Source organism: Macrosteles quadrilineatus, unplaced genomic scaffold (assembly GCF_028750875.1).
Source record: "Macrosteles quadrilineatus isolate MER2022 unplaced genomic scaffold, UCM_ALF_1.0 Scaffold_1__1_contigs__length_201487025, whole genome shotgun sequence".
NCBI classification, from domain to species: Eukaryota; Metazoa; Arthropoda; class Insecta; order Hemiptera; family Cicadellidae; genus Macrosteles; species Macrosteles quadrilineatus.
Window position 1 is genome coordinate 25,005,570 of NW_026542594.1, and position 24,533 is coordinate 25,030,102.

The following is a 24,533-nucleotide window of genomic DNA, read 5'->3' on the forward strand; positions in this document are numbered from 1 at the left end:
AGAATATGGCAAAGAGTATCAAACCGCCTAATGTTATTTAAATAGATTTAATTTAAAATCAATTGAGGCAAATGGAAATTCGCTTAGTCAGCAGGTTCGCTGTGGCGGGGGTATTTATTATTATTGTGCCGTTTAGTGACACATACAATCATATCTATTTGTAGTGATGTACGCAGTACGTAATCGTCAGATGATGCTGTAGTACATATCTAAGGGTGTCAACGCCTCATGTGGCCGGTATGAAAGTGACAATGTAACAGTTGTCGGAGTTGATGTCAAAGGCCTACAACTTTCAACTATCTACACTCAGCACTCACTCAGCGACTCAACGAGCCTGTTGCTGGGCCCTCCCCCTCCCCCTCCCCACCCCGCGCAGCTGTTACTGCGTCTCTGACGTCACAGAGGGTGGTAGAGGCTGCAGCCACCCCGTCTCTCTTGAACTAACGACCGCCACTATACTGTATGTTGTTGCTGTATTGCTTTGGAAAATACTTGATCCAATTGGATACGCGGATCTCATCTTGGAGAAATTCCGCAGATTCAGAAAATAGGTTATTTTTTAAAAGAAAAATATTTCCCCCTTTTTTAGCTTATGTTTTTAAGCTACTATTTCCTTTTGGGGTAGTTTTAGTTCGTTAAGTAAGGCCCAGTGCGTTTTCGGAAGTGTAAATAGTTCAGCTTGGGCGTAAATGTGTGAAACGACTAATAAATCGAGTGATGCAGGAAAAGCTGTATTTTTTTATTTTTTAAATAATTACTCTTTAACCCAATCCAATTCAATGGCCGTACTCGTGTGTGCGGTGAACTAAGACAAGGTGAGAGGACAGTAGCTGAAGTGTCTAGGTCAGACATCAGCCCGTGACGCGACAACTGCGCTACTCGTTTAGCTTACTTATGTCTTTTCGCATGGACCTGGACCACAATCGCCGTGTACACATCGAGCATAGTGGTCCACGATATAGGGGGAAACTGTATACACTAAATCAAATGTCCATATATTGGTACTGGTCCAGATTGATTGTTCAGGGTGCGGTGCCGACGAATCGGATTGTAATTATGTTTGATTTTAACAATATTATTTATGTTGGTTTGCACGCAACTGAAAACTTTTATTTAGCTGGCCTGTATGACACCTTTATTGTAAATACAGTTTGCTGGCTATACAAATAAGATTAATTCGTCCGTCCTTGTGTCAATAACAAATCAGCTAACTGATTTCGATTTCAGTAGGAGAATAGGTGTTTATAAACATCATTCAAATAAACTCGTTTATTGATCTGACCCATATTTTTTGTGTCATAGAAAGTTTGTGTGTTAATAATCTGTGGGTGGAGGTTTTGGTTATCAATTAATATAGCCGATTTGTACACTTGACATTTATTGTAAACGACACTCGTTTGTTGCCCTCAATTAGTGGCGATTGTAACATTCGCGTTATTACGTTATATTATACTTAAAATTGTGAAACAATTAAACAATCAGTGTTTGTTTGTGTTACATTCTGTGTAAAACGTCATAAATTTAAAACAAATTAGAACGTATCTCCTAACTAACTGGTTGAAATTTTTTTAATTCATTTAATTTAATTTTGAGTGAAATACTCATCATTATAATGAACAAATATGGTCCAAAATGTTGCCTTTATTCAGGACATATCGTTTGTTTAATTTTGCCCTAAACGTTTGTCAAGTCACAACGCCTTACAACTGTGTGTTGGTTCTTTTCAAGCGAACTCATTCGTTACTGTATAGATAAATAATAATAGCATGTGGAGCTAATGACATTGCTCGCAATGAAGCAAAGACTGCAATCAATGTGATAAGCAAAACTCTGCAACAATGTAGAGATCTCAAAATAATTTTATTAGATTTTCCAATCAGGCATGATTTGGAAGAATGGTCAGTGGTGAATGAGGAAATCAGGAAATCAAACAAAATACTTGAAGATTTAAGTTTGCAGTATTCAAATGTGTCATTGATGAATATTAGCTTGGCTGAAAGACACTTATACACTAAACACGGCCTACACTTAAATCGTAAGGGGAAGCAATGGCTGGCAAGAAGGATTTGTGATATTTTATTAAGAAAACCTGATTCTGAAACAGCTTTTACATCTGGAAATAACACTAATGATAGCACTATAATATCCCCCCTACAATCACCAGCAACAGAAGTCAATAACATTGAGACACAACAACAGATGACGCTAAATGACGCTGAGGGTGGAATATCTACTTCAAGTTCACAGCTAGAAAGTGTTATGGAGAATAATGTAATGTCTTTGGAAAACCTCCCAGCAATACATCCAGCACTACCACCATAAGTATAACTGGCGAAATCAACAGTCAACAAATAAAACTATTATTTTTTAACATCCAGGGTCTCAAGGGAAAGGAAAACATGTTGGACATTTTTAATTCCGTTAAGAAGTATGACATTATTTGTCTAAATGAACATTGGCTGGTTGATGAAGAAGTTGAATTTTTACATGTTACAGGTTTTAAAAATGCTTCTTGTTACTGTAGAAAGGATCATATTAGAGGTGGTGCTTGTATTTTGGTGTCAAACAAAATTAAGTATGATGTTTTGAAATTAGACTGGCTGTGTGTGGAAAAGAACTTTGAATGTTCTGGCGTATTTATCAAGGACCTTAATCTAATAGTTGTATCTGTTTATCACTCAACAGCTGGAGATAGTAACCTCTTTCTGACTAACCTGGAGCTTCTGTTAATTTATTTAAAGAATTTTAAGAATAACATTGTTATTGGTGGGGATTTCAATGCAAAATTCGACGTAAATAGTAATCTTCCTAGTGCTAAACAGCTGATATATCTTCTTAAGCAGTTTAATTTTCACTATGTTAATAATAAGCCCACTCGAAACCTAGCCTGCTTGGATAATATTTTTACAAACATTTCAGCTAAACTATACTCAGCTTCAGTGACTTACCCTGATATGTCAGACCACGATGGACTTGATCTACAAGTTAATGTGTACAATACTCAAACCGAAGCTGCAAAAATTACTTTTATAAGTAGAGATATTTCTTTAAGGTGTCTTCAAGAATTTAAATGGAAATTATCACAAATTGACTGGCTACAATTATTAAACCTAAGAAAATTACCTGCAGAAGATATGTTCGATCTATTTTTTTATAAAATGTTGAATACTTTTTATGAATGTTGCCCTGAGAAGAAACTTGTCAAGAAGGAAAACCACCATAATAACTCTGGAAATTCATGGTATACTCATGAGTTGAGGGAGATGAAGAATAGAACAATGGCATACCGTACAATCTATCAAGCAACTTCTGGCGAAACGGCTCGTAACGCTTATGTTCATTGCAGAAAAGTGTATAAATTAGCTGTTAACCAAGCTAAATTAGCAGCTAATGTAAGAAGCATTGAATCTGCCCCCAATAAGCATAAGGCAGCCTGGAATCTGATCAAGAAAAGTTATGCAACTAAGACCCAAGATGACGAAGTGAAGATCACTCCTGAGCAATACAATACATACTTCATGAGCTCTGTGGAAGAAGCCAGAAGCACCATCGACCAGCCGGAAGTGTCTGCGGAAGAGCTGCTAAGAAGATCTGACAAATGCAAAACCCAACTTGAATGGAAGTATGTGTCTTGTGGTGAAGTGGAAAGTGAAATGTTGGCTATGAAAGCTTCTAAAAGCAGAGATGTGTTTGGCCTGTCTAATTACATAATCAAGTTTGTTATGAGTGAAATATTGGCTCCCCTGGTTATGTGTATTAATGCTTGTTTAAAGGAAGGTGTTTTTCCTGAGTCTCAAAAGCTGTCTAGAGTCGTACCAGTGTATAAAAAGGGGGAGAAAAATAATGTAAAAAATTATCGCCCTGTATCTTTAGTACCTATTGTAGGCAAAGTGATTGAACGAATTGTAAAGCGCCAGGTATCCACATTTTTGGTAAATTTGAATATATTTTCTAATTGTCAATTTGGTTTCATTAATGGAAGATCAGCCACGAATGCCATTGATTGCATAATTTTAAAAATGTTGGAAGCGTTAGAAGACAGGAGTCTGGCTTTTGATTGTATAGATCATAAAATTCTTTTGAATAAATTGGAGCACTATGGCATCCGTGGTTGTCCTCTTCAGTTTGTTTGCTCTTATTTGAGTGGTCGGTCACAATATGTAGATGTAAAAGGAAAGTATTCAAACTGTACTAACGTTTTGACAGGGGTGCCTCAGGGCTCTGTTCTTGGCCCTTTGCTTTTTTTGGTGTCAGTTAATGACTTGCCACTTCATATTGAGGGATCATCAACCACAATGTTTGCGGATGACACTACTTTTTTAACTATACATTCAAATTACAATAGTCTTAAGATAGCTGTAGATAAAACAATGGAGCAAGCTGGTGTATGGTTTGGTGCTAATAACCTAGTTCTAAATGTAGACAAAACACAAAATCTTATTTGCCTAACAAAAAATAAGAATATCGGTTGTGAGGTAGTGGACAACAAGGCTGTAAAGATTCTAGGTGTGCTTATTGATAGTGATCTGTCCTGGTCTTCCCATGTTGATTATGTCTGTAAGAAGTTGTCTAGAGTTTTATATTTGTTAGATAATTTAAAAACTGTTGTACCTGATAAATATGTTAGAGTAGCCTATTTTGCTTTTTTTCAATCTGTTTTAAGTTATGGTTTGATTCTCTGGGGGAACAGTAGTTGTATTGAAGATGTTTTGTTACTGCAGAAGAAAGCCTTGCGAATAATAACTAGATCTCAATTTAAAGCTCATTGTAGGCCTTTATTTACCAGCACTAAGATATTAACTGTAATTAATCTGTATATATTTGTATGTTTAGTTGATGTAAAAAGTAATTTAAGTAATTTAGTTGTTAGAAGGGACTGCCATACGCATGATACAAGACATAACTCTTTGCTCCAAATTCCACAACATAGACTTAGTTTAAGTGCCAAGAACCATTCCATTTTGAGTTTAAATATGTTCAATATACTTCACCCTGAATCAAGACTTTTACCAGATTCTGTATTTAAAGTTAGACTTTACAGCTGGTTAACTGTAAATCCTTTTTATCATGTTAAAGAGTATTTTGATTTTAAAAAAATACAACTGTAATCTTTTAGTTAAAATCCGCATGCACCTAATGTTTAGTTATAGTCTCATTGTACCTGTTTAGTTAAGTTTATAACAAATTTTGACTTGGCCTATTGTATAAATGTATATACTTAATGGCAATAAAGAGATTTGATTTGATTTGAATGTTTGCGCCACAAGTAAGAATGGTGAAATCTCTTTCAGGGTACAAAAAATGGCGGAAAATTGCGTATAAAATATGGAGGAGTTGAAGGTGGACGTAAAGGGACAATCTAGGCGGATGAATAAATGAAGAGTGAGAGAGAGGCACAAGTGGCAGAGCAGGGGGTTGCTAGCAGTAGAATTGTACAGACGCACTAGAGTTGCTCGAAAAGACTATCAAGGATTTTGACCCGTGTTGTGATATTTTTTGCCATACTGCGCCGTGTTTTAAGCTAATTATCTCTCTATACAAAAACGCTGTACATTGTCTACCTAAATGAAAAGCTCCTTAAATGATTTCCATCTAGTTTAGTCATACAAACAACTTTGACCTTTTTTTAGATGCATTAGGTCAATGCAGTTATAAATTCAAGCTGTAAAGGTGGATTGATATCATGTGTTTGAGTACAAATAGTTTGAGTATTAAATATTAACACCTAATACACTGTAGTTAAATATACAATTTAACTCGATGATAAACACTATTAAATTGGAATAACGATATGATGATATATTATTTATATCTTAAAATACCTAAATTAGTTTGGTCGTCATTTCATAAGAAAGTAAAGTATTAAGTATACCAAAATTGGCAAAATTATTGTACAAGGGAACGCGACGACTGCCAACGCCAACCAAAGACGTGTTTATATTCTACGCTACCGATCAATGCTGTTGGAAAACGAAACTGTAATGAAAATATTTAAAAATTATCCTCAACTATTTATGCCCAAATTTATTTGCACAGAGAACTATATAAACTATTTTTGTCGATTTTAACAATTAGGCATTAAATCCTTAAATACTGGATTTTATAGGCTAGTAAAATATATATGTACTTTTACGTTATTGTTTGATTTGTTTATAATTAAATTATCATTTAGATCTCAACAAACAGCAGATCTCATTGTAAAAGTCAACTTCTTGAGATTGCATCCACTGAATATATCATTACTAAAAAATTATTTAAGATCTTAACATCATTTAACACGTTATAATAAAGTAATCTGTTAGGTAATTGATTAAGATGAACTATTAAAATGATATGTGCATTGTTATATATTCATATTGTCATCAGCCTAAGATGCTATCAACAGGACTGTCATACTACATACAGTAGTACTGTACTATAGTCCAGGCACACCATGATACGTGCTGATGACCAGACAACATGTAGGTGAACAATAGTTATTGATCTGTACGGTACGTAAGGCGCTGCCCTCAACATAGGACACTGACTTTACCCATCTGCTCACATATTACTGTACTACATATAGACCAATAGACATAAAGTATGTGTTTTAGGATTTATTTAATTGGGCTATTGTAATAGACAATCACACACTATTATTAGCTTTGCGTGTTTGAACATGCATTTGCACTGGATATTTAATCTTAATAAATTAGTTGATTGATTTGCTTATTTTGATGACAAGATAATACTACAGTATGATGGTTCACGTCAAGGGAAGGCTTATAGCCAGGTAAAATCCTAAATTGAAAACAATATAATGAAGTGTTGATACCTTCAGTCTAGCAGTTATATGTAAAAAGGTACATTGTACGCGACTATACATCATGTGATTTGAATCCCATCATCAGGCGATCATTCAGGTTACAGGTTATTGCTTTTTGAAGAAATGTAATTTTAAAATAAACACGTGTAGCAGGCATGTAACTGTTGCAGCTTTATGACGTAGATTATTCCAACTGATCTGGAGGCTGAAAGTGAATTTTAAAACTTTTCTTAAACGAGCTGGGTGGCAACATTTTGTGGTGGATATCACAATATATTCACACTTACTCAACACCAGTGCACTTTCATTAAGTAGAATCGTAATTGTACTTGACAAAAACACAATACTGTAAATCGAAGCTCCATTTTTGGAATGTGGCGTCATAAGTATGGACACTAGAGTCGACTGTAGATTAAGCGTATTTAAATTCCCTTTGGTGCTGTGGAGGCTTTGAGCTACTACAGCCTATCATCACAGACAATAAATACATACTTCCTTCCCTGCACAATACTGTCGTAGTGTTTCGTTCGATTAATGCTTGTAATTCTTAAGAAATTTTAAAAGTGTTGTGACTCGAACTGGTTGCCTGGTATTATTTGTACTTTTAAAATCACACACTGGCGTGTTAATGCTATATCAGTTAACCTCTCACTCGGGTGTGACGCACCGCTTAAGTCTCCCCTCTAACTCAATAAATAAATAAATAAAATAAATAACGTCTTTATTTATCCAGCGTACATCAGATACAAAGTTCTGTTTTACATGCAAACTTTTGTCATATACAAGTAAATTAAAAAGCAACATTCTTAAAAAAATAAAACTAAAGGGGCATATCTTTAACGCTCTTCTTAAATACCATTAATCCTTCTTCTTTCACCCCTGATGGTAAAGCATTGTAAACCAGGGGTCCAACGTAGGAAAAGGCCTTTTTCCCCGACTCAGTTCTAACCCGCGGTAACTGCAACAAGCCTTCCTGACGAGTACTGCGCTCAAAAACCTCAGATCTTCGTACCAACTTGGTATTCAGATACTGAGGCTGGTTTGTCAGCAGCGTCTTGTGAACCAAAATTGATGTTTGGAGATCAGAGATTTACTGTATGGATAGTGTATGAGATTTCAATCTGAATTCACTAATATGGTCAAATTTCTTCAAATTATAAACAAACCTCAGTGCATTATTCTGGAGCCTTGTAAGTATTTTGATTTTTTCTTTCGTTAAACAACCAGAAAAGGTAGAGAGGCAGTAGTTAATAGATGGATGAACCACTGCTTGCACTATTTGAAGTTTTGCTGCAGTAGGCAATATGAACCTCAACCTTTGTAACCGTCTCAACTTGCCAACAGCAACACGACAGATACGGCTCACCTGCTCAGAAAATTTAAGAGTATCATCTTGATATATACCAAGGACTCTTAACGAAGAACAAAGTGATAAAAGGCGTATCATCCAATGAAATCATCATACTACCCCTATTAGAATTCAGTCTGCCTTGCAGAGAAGAATTACTGACATGCAAAACTGAGCACTTATCAGGATTAAGTTGCAGCCCATGATCATCAGACCATTGCTTAACCACACTCAGATCGCAGTTCACATCCCTGATCGCGTCAAGGAGATTCGAAGATGGAAAGGAAGCGATAAGATGTGTATCATCTGCATATGAATGAATAGCACAATACCTCAGTTGACTCCCAAGGTTGGAAGTGCAAATCAAGAAAAGGATCGGCCCTAGACAACTACCTTGCGGAACACCTGTAATCTTAGGCAAAAAGTCTGACGTTTTCAGATCAACCTTAGTCTGTTTGGACCTATTGTTTAGGTAAGAGGAAACCCAGGCCACAGAGGTTATTAATATTGACAACGTGTTAGTGTAAAGTATTCCACTGTGGAGTATGCAGTGAGATCTGTTGTGGCAGGTGGCGTGTTAATGCTATATCAGTTAACCTCTCACTCGGATGTAACGCACCGCTTACATAACTGTGCTGTAAATATACACGGGATTTGGCAGTAGATCAGGAATTTCACATGACGTCATGGTTCACCCGTAAACCCTCTATGTGTCTCCCTCTCTCTCTCTTGTGTGGTGAATGGTTGTCGAAATGTTATCAGGAATAGTGGTGTTGTCGTAACCAAAATAGAGGAAATGTATATGTTTTTAGCGAATTTCCCTATAGGCAAGTAGCTATTACCGTAGGTCTCATGGTAAGACTTAGGCCCGGGACCGATTTACTTTTTCATTTTACTGTCCCCAGAGGCCAAAAACACCATTCGTTCAAATTTTTATATATGTATATATATATATAGGTATATATATATATATATAGATTTATATATATATATATATGTGTCCGTGAACACGATAACTTGAGTAATTTTTATCCGATTTTGATGAAATTTGGTTTGAAGGTGTATGGCGGGATAAACTTGAATGAGTTCGCGATCCAGCATGATCGGACCATGGGAACAGGGTTTTATGGGGGGTTTTATGGGGTAAAAATTGGTTTTTCTCACTTCTTACCCTCAAAACACAAAATTTCCAAATTTTTCTCTAAACCTTCTTAAAGAGCTTAAAAAAAACAAACAATTCAGTATATCAAAGTGTTTTTGTACGGTTATTGGTTACGGAGAAAACTTAAAAAATGGTAAATTTAAAATTCCCATGTTATTCTTATGGAGAATATTGTAATAATGTTGTAGTTTGCTTGTTTATGGATATATTTTGATCAAATTTGGCAAATTTATTTATTTCATAGTAAGCTATCAATATTTTACTAAAAACACACTACTTTATTAGTTTCCTTGTAGCAGCAAACCTAGGTACTCGTTAAACCTAATGTTATTTAAATAGATCAATTGAAAATCAATTCGGCCAAATGGAAATTCGCTTAGACGGCAGGTTTGCTGCGGCGGGGGTATTAGGGAGTTGCTAGCACTCAGGGGTTAATCTTTCAGTTACTATCAGATCGAATAATGATGTAGTAAAATAAGTCAGAACCCGTTATCTGTATTCGACTTTAGTTTCATACCATCAACGGTTATGTCTTAAATTGTGTATATTTTGGTATCATATTAATACTACTGCGATGGAGTTTGTATCTAATGCGTCACTCCAAAAATGTGTATAAGAGTTTAGTTTTTCTTGTAAGGAACGAATTCTGGGACGAATAAATTGGTGAACTATAATATTAAAAAAACTCTCCTATGAAAGGAAAAAATAATTATATATACAGTCTCACGTATAGTTTGGAAATTCAGGTGGTCGTTTTATTTCCTACAACTGTTAGCCAAACGTAGGAATCCGCACTTAATTTGTAAGCTAAACCTACTTTTTGGTTGGCCTGTGGTTGGTCCATGACTATATCACTGACCACACAACGGCGTGTGGGTCGGCCCGTGACTATATCACTGACCATACAACGGCGTGGGTCGGCCCGTGGCTATATCACTGACCATACAACGGCGTGGGTCGACCCGTGGCTATATCACTGACCACACAACGGCGTGTGGGTCGGCCCGTGACTACATCACTGACCATACAACGGCGTGGGTCGGCCCGTGACTATATCACTGACCATACAACGGCGTGTGGGTCGGCCCGTGACTATATCACTGACCACACAACGGCGTGTGGGTCGGCCCGTGGCTATATCACTGACAATACAACGGCGTGGGTCGGCCCGTGACTATATCACTGACAATACAACGGCGTGGGTCGGCCCGTGGCTATATCACTGACAATACAACGGCGTGTGGGTCGGCCCGTGACTATATCACTGACCATACAACGGCGTGGGTCGGTCCGTGGCTATATCACTGACCACACAACGGCGTGTGGGTCGGCCCGTGACTATATCACTGACCATACAACGGCGTGGGTCGGCCCGTGGCTATATCACTGACCACACAACGGCGTGTGGGTCGGCCCGTGACTATAAAACTGACCATACAACGGCGTGGGTCGGCCCGTGACTATATCACTGACCACACAACGGCGTGTGGGTCGGCCCGTGACTATATCACTGACCACACAACGGCGTGTGGGTCGGCCCGTGGCTATATCACTGACAATACAACGGCGTGGGTCGGCCCGTGACTATATCACTGACAATACAACGGCGTGGGTCGGCCCGTGGCTATATCACTGACAATACAACGGCGTATGGGTCGGCCCGTGACTATATCACTGACCATACAACGGCGTGGGTCGGCCCGTGGCTATATCACTGACCACACAACGGCGTGTGGGTCGGCCCGTGACTATATCACTGACCATACAACGGCGTGGGTCGGCCCGTGACTATATCACTGACCACACAACGGCGTGTGGGTCGGCCCGTGGCTATATCACTGACAATACAACGGCGTGGGTCGGCCCGTGGCTATATCACTGACCATACAACGGCGTGGGTCGGCCCGTGGCTATATCACTGACCACACAACGGCGTGTGGGTCGGCCGTGACTATATCACTGACCATACAACGGCGTGGGTCGGCCCGTGACTATATCACTGACCACACAACGGCGTGTGGGTCGGCCCGTGACTATATCACTGACCACACAACGGCGTGTGGGTCGGCCCGTGACTATATCACTGACCACACAACGGCGTGTGGGTCGGCCCGTGGCTATATCACTGACAATACAACGGCGTGGGTCGGCCCGTGGCTATATCACAGCCCTGAACGAGTGCGGCGGTCAGTTTTATGTTTGGCGTTCGTCCAGCGTTTATTTCGGATCTCAAAACACTTTATTCAGATTCGTATTCCGCTAGTATATAGTCCGCATAAACCCCGATCGCTAACTTAGCGTCCCCTCCGTGACTAGAATAAAAAACTGGCAAATCTGTAATTCTAACAGGAGACCAAGGGACATTGCTATATATTAGTAACTTTTAAAACCCGCGTTTTTCCAAATACTTGATAACTATAATGAGAATTGTTCCTTAATACACCCGGTTAGGGTTACTTTATGAAAGTCAATAAAAAAATAGTTTTTAGACCTACTATCAAAATGTGAAAATGTTGCGTAGTGTCTAATATCTGTTTCTTAGGAATTTAAATGGGCATGTTAAATATACGTTGTAAAAGATAATGCATTAGTTTTTGTTGACAATTTCTTTTTACCTTTTTACATAAAAAACCAATTCTATATTTGCCAAGTATGGGTTATAAACAAATCTGTATTCAGGGTAGAGATATTTTTATAAAATAAGGTAATTGGTGATTACAATTAAGTTAACAAAAAAAAAAGTTATGTCTAACATTACCCTAATATAAAAATCATATCGGCGAGCTGATGTATTATGCTAATTCAATTGAAAGGCAACAGGTTGACATGTACGCGTGTTATTTATGTGGCAAATCTATCTTGTGTCACTTGCTTGTACAGTAATCTAGTCATTCAATCAACAATACGATGCCTTTAAATATGGATTAATTTGTGTCGCACATCATACGACGGAAGTAGGAACTGTATCCTACCAAATATTATTTCTACTGCATCTACAGGTTAAATAAGTTAAGCAAAATTAATCATAGACTTATATTAATTATAGTGTTGGATACACTTTATCATCAAGTTTAATCAAGACCATAATTCAAAAACGCTTAATTAACAAGCGAAGTCGCTAAAAGTTAAATGTCAAGCGAATGAGATCCTAGTTAGGTGAATTATTAGATTTTCTGAATCATGATTGTTTAACGCTGTTACTGTATTGTGTTTTGCTATTGAGTGTAGATTGTTATTCCGGAGCGATCAGTATGCTGGTGGGGTGTACGTGGGAGAGGTGGATCAATGAAGGCGATGGTGGGAGGAGGTGGATGGTGGCGGCGAGGCGACGGTGATCAGTTGCGCATTGCGTCTGGTAGTGGCGAGTGGCGAGTGGCGGCCACCGGTGGCTACGCTGAGCCGCGATGGGCCGCGAGGAGTCTCAATCACCTGTAGAGCGCAAGAGTGAGTGACAGGTGCAGTGTGCGTGTGTGTGTGTGTGTCAGCTAACACTAACATGCCATGAGCGGGGCCGGGGGTTTCCTCGCCGCCGTCAAGACGTTGACGCCGCGACGTCGTCGACGGGGTAGCGAGAAGCGCCGTCTGGAGTTGCCCCAGCACGGAGGCAACCCTCCAGACGTCGTACCTTTCGAGCCGCCTCCCATCACGCCGCCACCGGCGTTCCTGCCTCCGGGACATCACAAGGCGGTGCTGCAAGGTGGGCTGTAGACCTCACAGATCTGGATCTGACCCATGTACAAATCCCACATTTAACTGGCTAAGAAAACGTCCTCAAAACTCGAGCTGTAGGTCTATGGTCTTCCTGGTAACTACAGTGTAGACTCATTTGGTACAAAGATTACTTAGGCGTAGCTGTGGTTAGCTTATATCAGGATAACTGGAACTACAAGTCGTTTGATACTTAGATATACAATACGTAGCAACATGAGCTATTTTCAAACGTATTCTGATATTTCTGGCTAAATTGTTTTGAATCAGTGTGGTGACAAGATGTTTACTTTCTACAAAAGGTTCCATGACCCACATTCACAAGATATATAATTAATTGAACGATTTTGTCGCTCGTTAGTATTATTGAATCTGTGAGATGTTCAGGGTGTTAACATTGGATCCTGCTGGGTTTGGGCCTTGGGGTGACTGGAATCTGTCAACGAAGGATGGGATTAAATTCACCTTAAACAACAACATAGCTCTCTCGTATTCATGAAGTCTTTAAGTAAGAAGTATCTGAGATGCTAACTAAGTATTGTCCTTAGAGTTTAATGTTTCTCTGTGCATCTAGAGGTACTTGTTCCTTGCTGTTCATTTCATTATTCCAATGTTTTGCGTGTTTGTGTCTTAATGATTAAATAATAATTTATATGTGTCTAGCGCTATTCACAAATATCGCTCTATATATTCATTCATCTAATATTCACCTGAAAGACACCAAATTGTGTTCAACAACTGTAGCTCAGTTTTGTAATAGGCCTAGTTGGAAACCCTCCGCCCCTAGAACATCCTCACCCCCCACGCATATCTCTACACTTGACCGGAAAACGAACTGACCGGTAAATTGACTGACCGTGAGGTGGAAGACACCGTCAAGGTTAGGCTGCTTAAGGGCTTCTTATCTTTAATTGGTGGTTTTAAAGGTATCGTATTGTCACGAGTCTTATTTGTAATTTGTTTTCGTCCATTCAATGAGTCGTTAGATGAATTCGGAATATGTAACTACTTAAATTTGAAAGTTCGCTAAACACACTGCAGTAAATGCTGGATGGATTTCTCTTCACTGCATGAATGCCACATTAAAGTTAAGTTATATAGCGAAATAGTTGTGGTCGGACTTATAACATATACGTCTTTATACGTACATAATATAAAGCAACTCAATACTATTTTAACTCAATAGTATTTTGCATCGTTTGTGTTAGGCGACTTGTGTCCATCCAGTTTCCCATACCAAGTTATACAGATAGAATATTATTCGTAGTTAAGATATTTATACTTGTGCCTCGTGTGAACTGACTATAATGGCTGTAAATATAAAAGGCTACTTGCAGAACCAAATTCCTCCAAAATCTTTAGTCAGCAGAGGTATGCCCTGGGGCTCCGAATCAAGTCCGATCATACTCATCTTCATAAATTATATTCTTTCAAGCTGGAATTTTCCAAATGTATCCCTATTTGTAGACCTTACTTCGCTATGATAATTCAAGTCCCAGTATGCAGGCATTAGAACATACCTTATTTATCGAATTCAACAGCCTGCTTCAGTGTTGTCAGTGGACAATCAACTAATCTTGAACGCCAACAAAATCACATTTCTTCAAATTCCCATGCAACGCTCACTTAGTGACCTGCGGGAGTGCGCGTTCTTCATAATACAACCACTATCTGCCCCCTTTTCGGATTTAAAGTGTCTTGGCCTAATTCTTGACGAGAACCTCAAATTTCACGAACGTGATCTAACAATATAGGTATCTATAGGATTCTTCATGCTCCGTACTCTTAAAGAGATAGTTTCTTCTGAGGTTCTCTTGGCAGCCTACTATGGACTTTTCTATCCTTATCCTACCTACGATGTACCTCTACTCTACGATTTTTTTTCTTTCACCGCTGCCAATACTGCATAGAAATCTTAAGATTACATTGACATCTTAGAACCCTTATTACCCCTTAGAAACCCTGTAGAAACCCCTATCATCGTACAGTTCTTTGAAGTTCATAAATAATATCCTTTTCGCAACACTTTCAACATAGCAGTACCATGGTACTCAACTGCATAAAAAAAGTTGAGAATTGGCTAATACATGACGTAATGAATTGTTAATCTGGCTTAATAAATGACTTACTGGTATTGTCGATCGAAGCAGTTCCAAGAGAAAACACTGCGTCTTCTTTTATATAATACTTGCGCTAATGTGAACCGAATATTTTTTAGTCTCTGGCTAACTCGCATGAGTAAACTCAGTTAAAGCTGCATGACAAAAGATGGTTTGATCGTTGGATTTTGTTAGATTGGCAAAATAACTTAGCTGTGAAGGTATTTGTAATTGCACTCTTTTGCTCTCACTAAGTAAAATTCTGCCTTAATCTGTTCAATGTTTATACAACTGGTGTGATAAAATCCCTTTCCTACTCATATAAATAAGCATCGATTTTGATTGCTAATCTCTTAACGTATACGCAAGTTTGTAATCACCAAATGTATTTTTGAGTCCCCCACAGCCCTAAAGCTTGAATGCGTGGGACGGGATCAATGTAGGCTCGGGTCACGCCCCCCCCCCCCTCAAACCCTCTACCACCACCTGACTGTTTATGTTTACCCTCAAGGCGCAACAGATAGTTTTATTTACATTTGGGAAATTTACTTCAACTTCCGCATGCAAGTATTAAAATTGAGTTTGTAAAATTGTAATTTCTTGAAAATACCGTACGTGTTCCTTTAAGGGTTGTCATAAACACTTAGTGAAACCCTATATTTACCCTATGTTTTCACAGGGGTTTGCGAATTTCCCATATAGGGAATAAGCTATTGCCTTAGATCTCATAACCTGGACCCGGGACTGATTTACTGATTCGTTTTGATGTCCCCAGAGGCCAAAAACACCATACGTTCAAATTCATATCGGAAATTTGGTACAAACGTGTAAACCTACGTTTATTTTAAAGAGTTCACAAACCAGCATGATCGGGCAATTGGAACGGGGTTTTATGTGGTAAAAATAGGGTTTTCTCATTTTTACCCTCAAAAAAGAAAATTTCCCAATTTCTCATTAAACCATTTTATGAGCATGAAAAAACAAATAGACCTAATTTAATTTATTGAAGTGTTTTGTACGGTTATTGGTTAGGAAGAAAATTTAAATAATTGCAATTTTAATATTACTATGTAATTCTTATGAAGAATTACTATTGTAGTTTGCTTGTTTATGGATATATTTTGATCAAACTTGGTGAATTTATTTATTTTATAATAAGCTATTAATATGTTATAAAAAACACACACTTTATTGCTCTCCTTGTAGCAGTAAACCTTTGTACTCGTTAAATCTTAGGATTTTTTAAATAGATTTAAATGTAAATCCAATCAGGCTCATGTTAAATCGTTTAGTCTGCAGGTTTGCTGTGGCAGGGGTATTTTTTATTCAAACCTCTGAGCTAGAAGTTCTTTTTTAGTTTAAAAAAATAATATTTCATCTGAAAAAATATACAGCCCTAGAATTAATTTCCTAGCGGTACGAGATTAATTATTATCATGGCAGACTAGCCGACTTCAGTTAAATTTTAAGTAGAGCCTCTGACTTCGTTTTGAAATGACAAACTAGATGTATTTACCTGTGAGATCGAAAGATAACTGTTTACAGTTTCCGCAAATTACTTAAACCTAGGTGGAAATACATGGTTTTAAAATCACTAATAAGGCTATTGCACAAAAAAAAAATTGGAAAATGGTAAAAATGCTTTTGATGAAAAGAATACTGCACAGAAACGCCGGCCAAGACCATAAAGAAAATACCAGCAATTTTCCAGTTACCCTTTCACTAATTCAATTGTTATTGCACTGAGCTTTGAAAAGATTTATGATACAAATATTTTAAACTGATATCTGACTAAATTTGTCAACAGATCCGTTTGGTAAACACAAAATCGTCGAAAATATCTAAATCAAAACTTTGTGAGAATAATTTTTAAACTTCAATGTGGAAAATATATTTCAATTCAAGAGTTAATGTCACAATTTATTGTTCAAAATTGATGACACGATGCACTCATTACGTCATCACTATTCACTTCAGTATTTGAAACATGCTTCAGTAAGAACTTCGTAAGCTCATTTATATCCTTGAAATACAAATTTAATTCTGTTCTCATATAATCGACCTTTTACGATTGTTTTTTATAAATTCTTCGTCAAATCACGAATTTCACGAATATAAATGCCACCCTTGTGTTTTATTATTTTATTGATTTATAATTATGGTCATAATAAGAGCCACCAGTTTATTCCAGTGCATTTAACCTAAGTTTTTGCTACTCTATATGAACAGTGACTTTTCGAATTAAAGTGCAAGTTGACCAAGTACAAACCTCCCATTCGAAACACATTTAGATGTGGTGACAGATCAGCTGGCATATCGCTTTCCCTCCAAAACAATCCATTAGCCGCCATTAGTGCAGAGGTCATTAGATCGCTGGTTTGGTGATTTAGTTCATTGCTTTGCTTACCCTCACAAAGTGGTCGGTCTTACCCAGTTGATTTCTTGGTTATATTCACTTTATTTGATAGGCTATAACTTAAAATGCGTACTTTGCACCAGTATTGGACTTTCTGTGTACGATTTGGAGTAACCCCTAAATCAAACTATGAATGTTTGTTTGTTAATTAATTTTGCAACGGTACGTACTCCTTTTTTTTATCTTAAAACATAATTAATTTATGGTATAAATAACAAGTCACTCATACAATAAGTTTAAATACAATGTGAACTTGAAGACATATCTCTTGGACACTTGTTTATTTTTTACATTAGTTTTATGAAAATTATAGGACAAAGGTTATTTTGTGAAACTAAATGTCATCCATCCAAAATATAAAGATTAGTTCCTTCTAACGGGTAGCGGGATTTTATCTCCCTGGAATTTTACTCCCTGAGAAAACTGACGTCACAAACCATGGGGTAAAATTCCGACCTCGAACTTCTAAGTTGCACTACATCAACTAGTACAATCAATTAAAGTTGGAATTAAACTTGTGAATTTAATCAGAACACATCAAATTATAAAACCTAGAGTGTATGACCGGACTTTTACCCCCTGGCCAGATATAGAAATTAGTGAGAATGATTAATTTTCTTCTTTCAGTTTTAATTTAATAGTAAACATTTTACATAGGCCTACATATAAACCAACAGTTGGCCCCAACCCCAAATCCCGAATATCAAAATTAATTAAAGATAGGCTACTTAATAACAAAATGTTTTCTTTTAAATTAAAACTGAAAGAAGAAAATTAATCATTCTCAATAATTTATATCTGGTCAGGAGGTAAAATTCCGCGGGTAAAAATCCGGGCTGTACATCTACAGTTGCCTAAACGCTAGTTATATGTTTAGGGTTATTTATATGTTTATGTGTTAATGTGTGTTTAGTTATATGTTATATGGACAGGGGGTAAAATTACGATCTAATTTATCACGCTCTGTCTATTTTCAACTTCAAATTCCAGGGGGATAAAATTCCGGCGACCCCTTCTAACTTACCTCTTAGCAACAAAACTGCTAGCAAGTCCTTGCCTTGATGTAACTGTGATGCTAGAAATGTTCAAAATTTCACCCAAGGACTTCAACTTTGACCTTGAGAAGTTAGTCTTGATCTCCTATGGTGCGAAATCTTATAATTTATGTCCAAACTGTTTGAATGTTTTTTAGTATATTTTTCATTATTACCCTAAGCTTATTGGTTGCTAAGATCCTATATTAATAAGCAAGCATGTTTCTTGTAAACCTTTTTTCTCAGCTTGTGTGCACCGCAGGGAAAATCTACGCATACTACTGTAAAAAAGATCTTTTCTTGAAGATAAGCAGAACTTTAATAAATTAAAATAGACTCAAAATAAGCACAAAAAAATAATTAAAAATTAACATGGGCCTAATGGGTTGCCATGCTGGTGACGGAATAACAACGAAATATAAACAGGAAATCAAAACAAACGGAAGAAATTCCAATCACATGTTTAATTTACAGCTTAGGGTGAAAATAGACAAGTCTGTAGTCTGTACATTACATATTTTTGGTTGAGTTTTCGACCACTGGACGACTTGTAGTACTCTTAAATTCAAATTAATCACAAATCAAGTGCTAAACCCAACAACCGAATAGGTTGAAGTTGAAGCTGTAGGTTCCTCGTTGTCTATTAGATTCATAGCCAAAAGTCCATACATCGTATTGGAAACTACATCATAAGCAAAATATAGCATTTTTATAACAACACATACCATACTGAAATGGATTCACCCATAAACACATATCTTGGTAATAATATGATTGTTTAAATGATACTATTTAAATGTAAATGTTCCTATTAAAAGATTCAAATTCCGAAACATATTTTTACCAGTAGCCAATGGTTTTGCCTTATTATATCTCTTTATTTTTAATGTACCTTTCAAGTGACCTTTTAAAGGTAGTAAGGTAGTGTACGTTTTTTCTTTACTTTTTCACTGATTTTATGAAGAATGAAATGTGTGTCATGTTAAAACTTAGTCCCTGGCAGTTTCAATAGATCTTTATAAAAATAAAAATAAACACTTTGATTTGTGGAAGGTTTTAAAAAGTGTTATTTTAGTTTTTCGACAATTTCTCTGTTCTGTTTATTTAACTGGTACTAATTCTAGTTGGTCAATAATTGTAATAGCCAAAGATGTAGATGGTTAAATTTATTAATACAAAAAATGTTCATAATTTTTTTTTGTCTGCACAGTGCTTACAACTTTAAATGGTATGATATTTGTTCTAATATGAACCTCATCTATTTAAAATATTGCTTTCAACTTTTATTTTTGACAAAGAAAATATAAAAAAGCTGCTAACTATTGAGGTTTGATGTGCAAGCTTATGTAACTTGATTCGTAATGCTTAGGATTTGGAAACTAGATAAATCATGTTGAGTTATTCTCTACATTAACAACTGACACTTTATTCTGTAATATAAAAGGATGTAGCACTAGGATGATTGCGGTTTGATGTTTTTCACAAGATAATCTGTTTGAGTCTGGGAATTCAGGTCAGGCGAGGAAAATAAAGAGATTAGTTGTGATGGAGAGATGGCCTGTGGCCAACTGTGGCCTGCCTCTTATATGGCCCATTGGCCAATAATCCAAATTCCAAAACGATAACATAAAGTGTGAAGTGTTAGCTTCTTGGAACCCACTCCACTATTATTGTAGCCACCTCTTCCAATACACCTGTATGTGCAATATATTTATTTTAATGATATCACTACAGTAAACAAAGCTACGGTATTTTAAATAATTAATGTAGTCACAATTGTTTGATATTGAACAAAGAGTATTGTATCCGAATGAAGGTGTTGAATAGTTTTACAGACTAATAAAATACCACATATGTTGAAGGCTAAAATCATGATTTGCACATCCTAGATTTATAAGTTTAATTTTCACTTTATTATTATTAATTGTTATCTATTCCAGGTCCTTTGTATACTTTTTACCATTTTATGACGAAACAATAGTATTGTGATTGTCACCGTAAAAGTCTTCACTGTAAAGGTTTTTTATTTAAGTTGCACGATGAAGGATAGTTTTTCTATTTGTAGTTTAAACATAAAAAATCTCATAGCTGACAAATAAATTATGAAGCAAATTAAGGTAAATTTAGTACATTAACTCAATCAGCACAAGGTTATACAGTTATGTCTAAGCATGGAATGACAAGTGGAATAAATGTAAGGTTTCCCCTCCCCCATTGTTATCTCTTTAGGTTTTTGAAGATTTCAAATCATACATAGGTTAGACAAGCATTGTGTAAACGGTTTCAATTTCTTAACTATCTGACCATTTAAAAATATCCTAAATATCAATAAAAATTTTAAGTTTCACCTAACTGTAGTTTACACAACTATTGTGTAAGTACAAGTACAGTTTGGATTAGTGGCGAGATCATGGAACGACAGACTGAAAACCAAAGTCATAAGATCAAAAACCCCCAATAAGATTCAATATGATTTAGAGTTACAGGTTTGACTACTGTATCTCATACTATTGGAATGGACAAGTTGACTGTCTACTCTGGTTCAGTTCGCAGTTTTCATACTAGGTGAGGTGTTAAGATCGGAACACAGATATATGGACTGGTGCCAGGCTCTTGACATTGCACTTGCTATTGAACCGAACAGAATGTTGTGTACGAGTTACAAAACTTGGCTGCTTTTAGCCTCCACACTACATTTACGGCTTGGAGTTTGAGCAAGTGCTGTTTACAAGATGTATTTAGAATTTACAGATTTTTTTAGCGAATTTCCCATATCTAAACGTACTCACTAAAATAAATGTTATTTAGATAAGAAATAAATCTGACAATTTTTAGAAAATATGTTAGTAGAAATCCAGCCAGGTAAATGGAAATTCGCTTAGTCTGCAGGTTTGCTGCGGAGAGGGTATTTTAATCATAATTAAATCTGAAAAGCTGTTTTTGGCCCTTAAAAATTACAATTTGTTACTAAAATTGTAACAAAAAAAAACATTGTGTTTTTGTTTTATCTTTGTTTGATATGATTGTAGTTAGTAAACCATGATTAATTAATAAAATGAAACGGTTACAATACAACTAACAGAAGTGTTAGGAAGTAGACTGATCTCCATTGTGGTTCACAATACAGTATTTGTCTAGTTGGGGTGTTGTCTAGCAGTGGCTATAGTGCTTGCCTTCAAATCTGAAGGTTGCTGGTTAGATTCCAAGCGAGATTATAATGGGGCCCAGAGATGCCATTTGTTGTTGGGCTATCAATTAACGATGCTGTCTATTTAAAGTCAACGTGAGATCGTAACAAGAAGGCCAGGGTTTGGACCATTACCTTGCAAAAATAACCGTAAAAAATTCCACAAATGTAGATACACACAAAGTCAAATCTTTTTAAATTTCCTTATCTTATAAACTTAAAAATCTTGTAAACTGGAATATCAACAACAAACCAAAGTATACCAGAGTAAGTGTGAGTCAGCCAGTCAGCCAGTCAGCCGAGTGTTTGAGGTTGGGAATGGAGACCATAACACCAGGGACCAGGGTCAGATCTCACATGTTTGGCAAAGGTTGAGGTGGACTGGCGTGGAGCCATCTCAGTGACTAACATTGCTGTCATACCATACTTGTGCTGCGGGGAAGCATCTTCTAAATTTGAATCATTTTATTTTCCGATTCACTACTATACTAAATAAACACTCCTGTAGCAGCAAACCTGCACTAAGCGAGACTAAGTGAATTTCCATTTGTCTGATTGGACTTTCACTAAATTATTTCCATAGAACTGTCAGATTTATCCTCTGTTTGGATAACATTAGATTTAATGAATCCTTAGGTTTGCTGCTACAGGTAAGGTAATTAAGTGGGGTTTTTTCAGGAAAATGTCAATAGCTTAGAATTAAATAAATACATTTTTCAAATTTGATCACAATATATCCATATACAAGCAAACTTTAGCACTTTAAGTATTATCCATAAGAATATAACATAAACATTTTAATTTTTTTTCTCTCCATAACTATAAGGCATGCAACAAAACTTCAACGTATTACATTGTTTTTTTTTAAGCTCTATAAAATGGCTTAGAAAGAAATGAATAAACGTTATGTTTAGATGGTCAAAAATGGTTAAATTTTATTTCCACCCCGTAATACCATGTTCCCAATGTCCGATCATGCTAGTTCAAAAACTCGTTTGATTAAACATAGATTAACACATTTGTACCAAATTTCATCGAAATCAGTTGATTTTTATCGAGGTTATGTTTTTGGCCTTTGGGGACAACAAAAGCAACAAAATCAGTCCCAGGCGCAGGTCTTACCATGAGACCTATGGTAATAGCTTATTTTCAACATGGGAAATTCCCTAAAAGTAAAAATAACCAAAGTGTAAACCACTAAGTGGTTTAGGACAACTCATTCTTTTAAAAATTTGGTGTGATTTTGTTTTTACACTGTTTCCTTTTTTTAAAGGGGACAGACAAAACCTGGTTTTTTAATCTAATACTGTATTACCGTATTTAAACCTTTTGTTAGATACATCATTATTTGATAGCCCAAAGACAAATGTCATCTGGATCCAGAATCCACCCTGCTTACGGTAGATCCAAAAGGCACAATAACACAGGGTTGATTTGAAGGCGAGCAGTATACGTACTTGTCCAATGGCCACCAGACAATTCAAAACTATTCAGTCGCCAAACCCAAAAATAGGTTCACCCGATAGCCTACTTCAGGTTTCACCTTTTTAATACAAATGATTTTGGGAGAGAGAAAGAAAAATTTGGATTATTATTTATTGTATTGTTTTATAATATGTTGTATAAGGGTACGTCCACGATGCACGCTGGCATAAGCAGGAGATCAGATTCAAATTTTCGGCACCGAGTATCTGACTCCGTTGTGGTGGCCATAATACAAGTTGTAAGCTGTACCTGTCTGTGCTGAGACCTATAAGGGTTACATACATATTTTCCCGCAACTTCTTGCAGACGACATCAGGTTTTTTTAATATTTCAGAACGAGCTTGTACACCTTATATTTAATCCTCTTAAAAATCGAGCACAAGCTCACCAAGAACTGGGGAAATTATCACAAAACCCTAAATTAGCATGACCCCTTGAGGTGAATAAATTTATTTCCGCAAGTTAAATTGTTTATTTTGTACAAAGGCAATATGACAAACATTTAATTAAATCAGCAGATAAATTTTAGGTACAATGGTGTTATATTTTTTTTAAATAATGCGCTTTGATGCGCTTATTGCAATTTGCTGGAATGTGTTGAACTTTTTATAGCAATTCGTCGCTATCCATGGTTAATTTAATGAAACACTCAATACAAAAAAAATCGACAGTCCAATAGGCAGGTTGTCTGAAACCAGAATGGACAATTCATTCCGGGAAAAAATCTGAGTCAGACTGCCTGCGTGCAGAAAATCGGTGCGCAGGTGCACTATGGCCGCTTACGTTTACCAGCATTGGACAATAAGCGTGCCGAGTCTCGGTGCCGACAGTCTGACTCAGAAAACCAGCGTGCATTGTGGACGTACCCTAGGCTGCGTTTACATTGGAAGCACGCTTTAAATGGTGGCGCACGCTTGCGCAAGCATGCAGTTGCCGATGGTGTGGTTATACTAGAGCAGAGCAACCAAGAACAAGTGGTCGCCCCCACTATATAGTCACAGTAGGCCTACATCACAGATCAGTCAAAATTGAGATGTCAGATGATGCGGACATTGTGCTTGAAAATGGAGTTAAATTTGTATTATTAGACTCCGAACGTGTTGGGGGGAACGGGAAACTGTGGGAGTCGATGTAATGTTTGTATAATTATTTAATAAAAAACATAACTATACCGACTAAAACAGTATAGTTTTAATAATCCTAGCCTAGAGGAGCTTAATTTATTCATCATAGCATTATTACAGGTCTATTTTGATAGAAAAATAAAATTCTGTATTTTGATTAACAAG

General features: G+C 36.7%; 1 protein-coding gene across 7 annotated transcripts in view; it reads left to right on the forward strand.

Moving 5' to 3' along the window:
* LOC129005214 (phosphatase and actin regulator 1) overlaps nucleotides 1-24,533 on the forward strand; it is a 73,070-nt gene that overhangs the window by 19,536 nt on the left and 29,001 nt on the right. For 5 of the 7 annotated variants that reach the window (XM_054434048.1, XM_054434063.1, XM_054434071.1 and 2 more), the window contains exon 1: nucleotides 12,777-13,012. The exons of 1 other annotated variant lie outside the window; for it this stretch is intronic. In XM_054434048.1, the coding sequence (XP_054290023.1) occupies nucleotides 12,817-13,012 (196 nt within the window). In that variant the 5' untranslated portion in view covers nucleotides 12,777-12,816. One more of the 7 variants, XM_054434083.1, reaches the window with a different exon arrangement.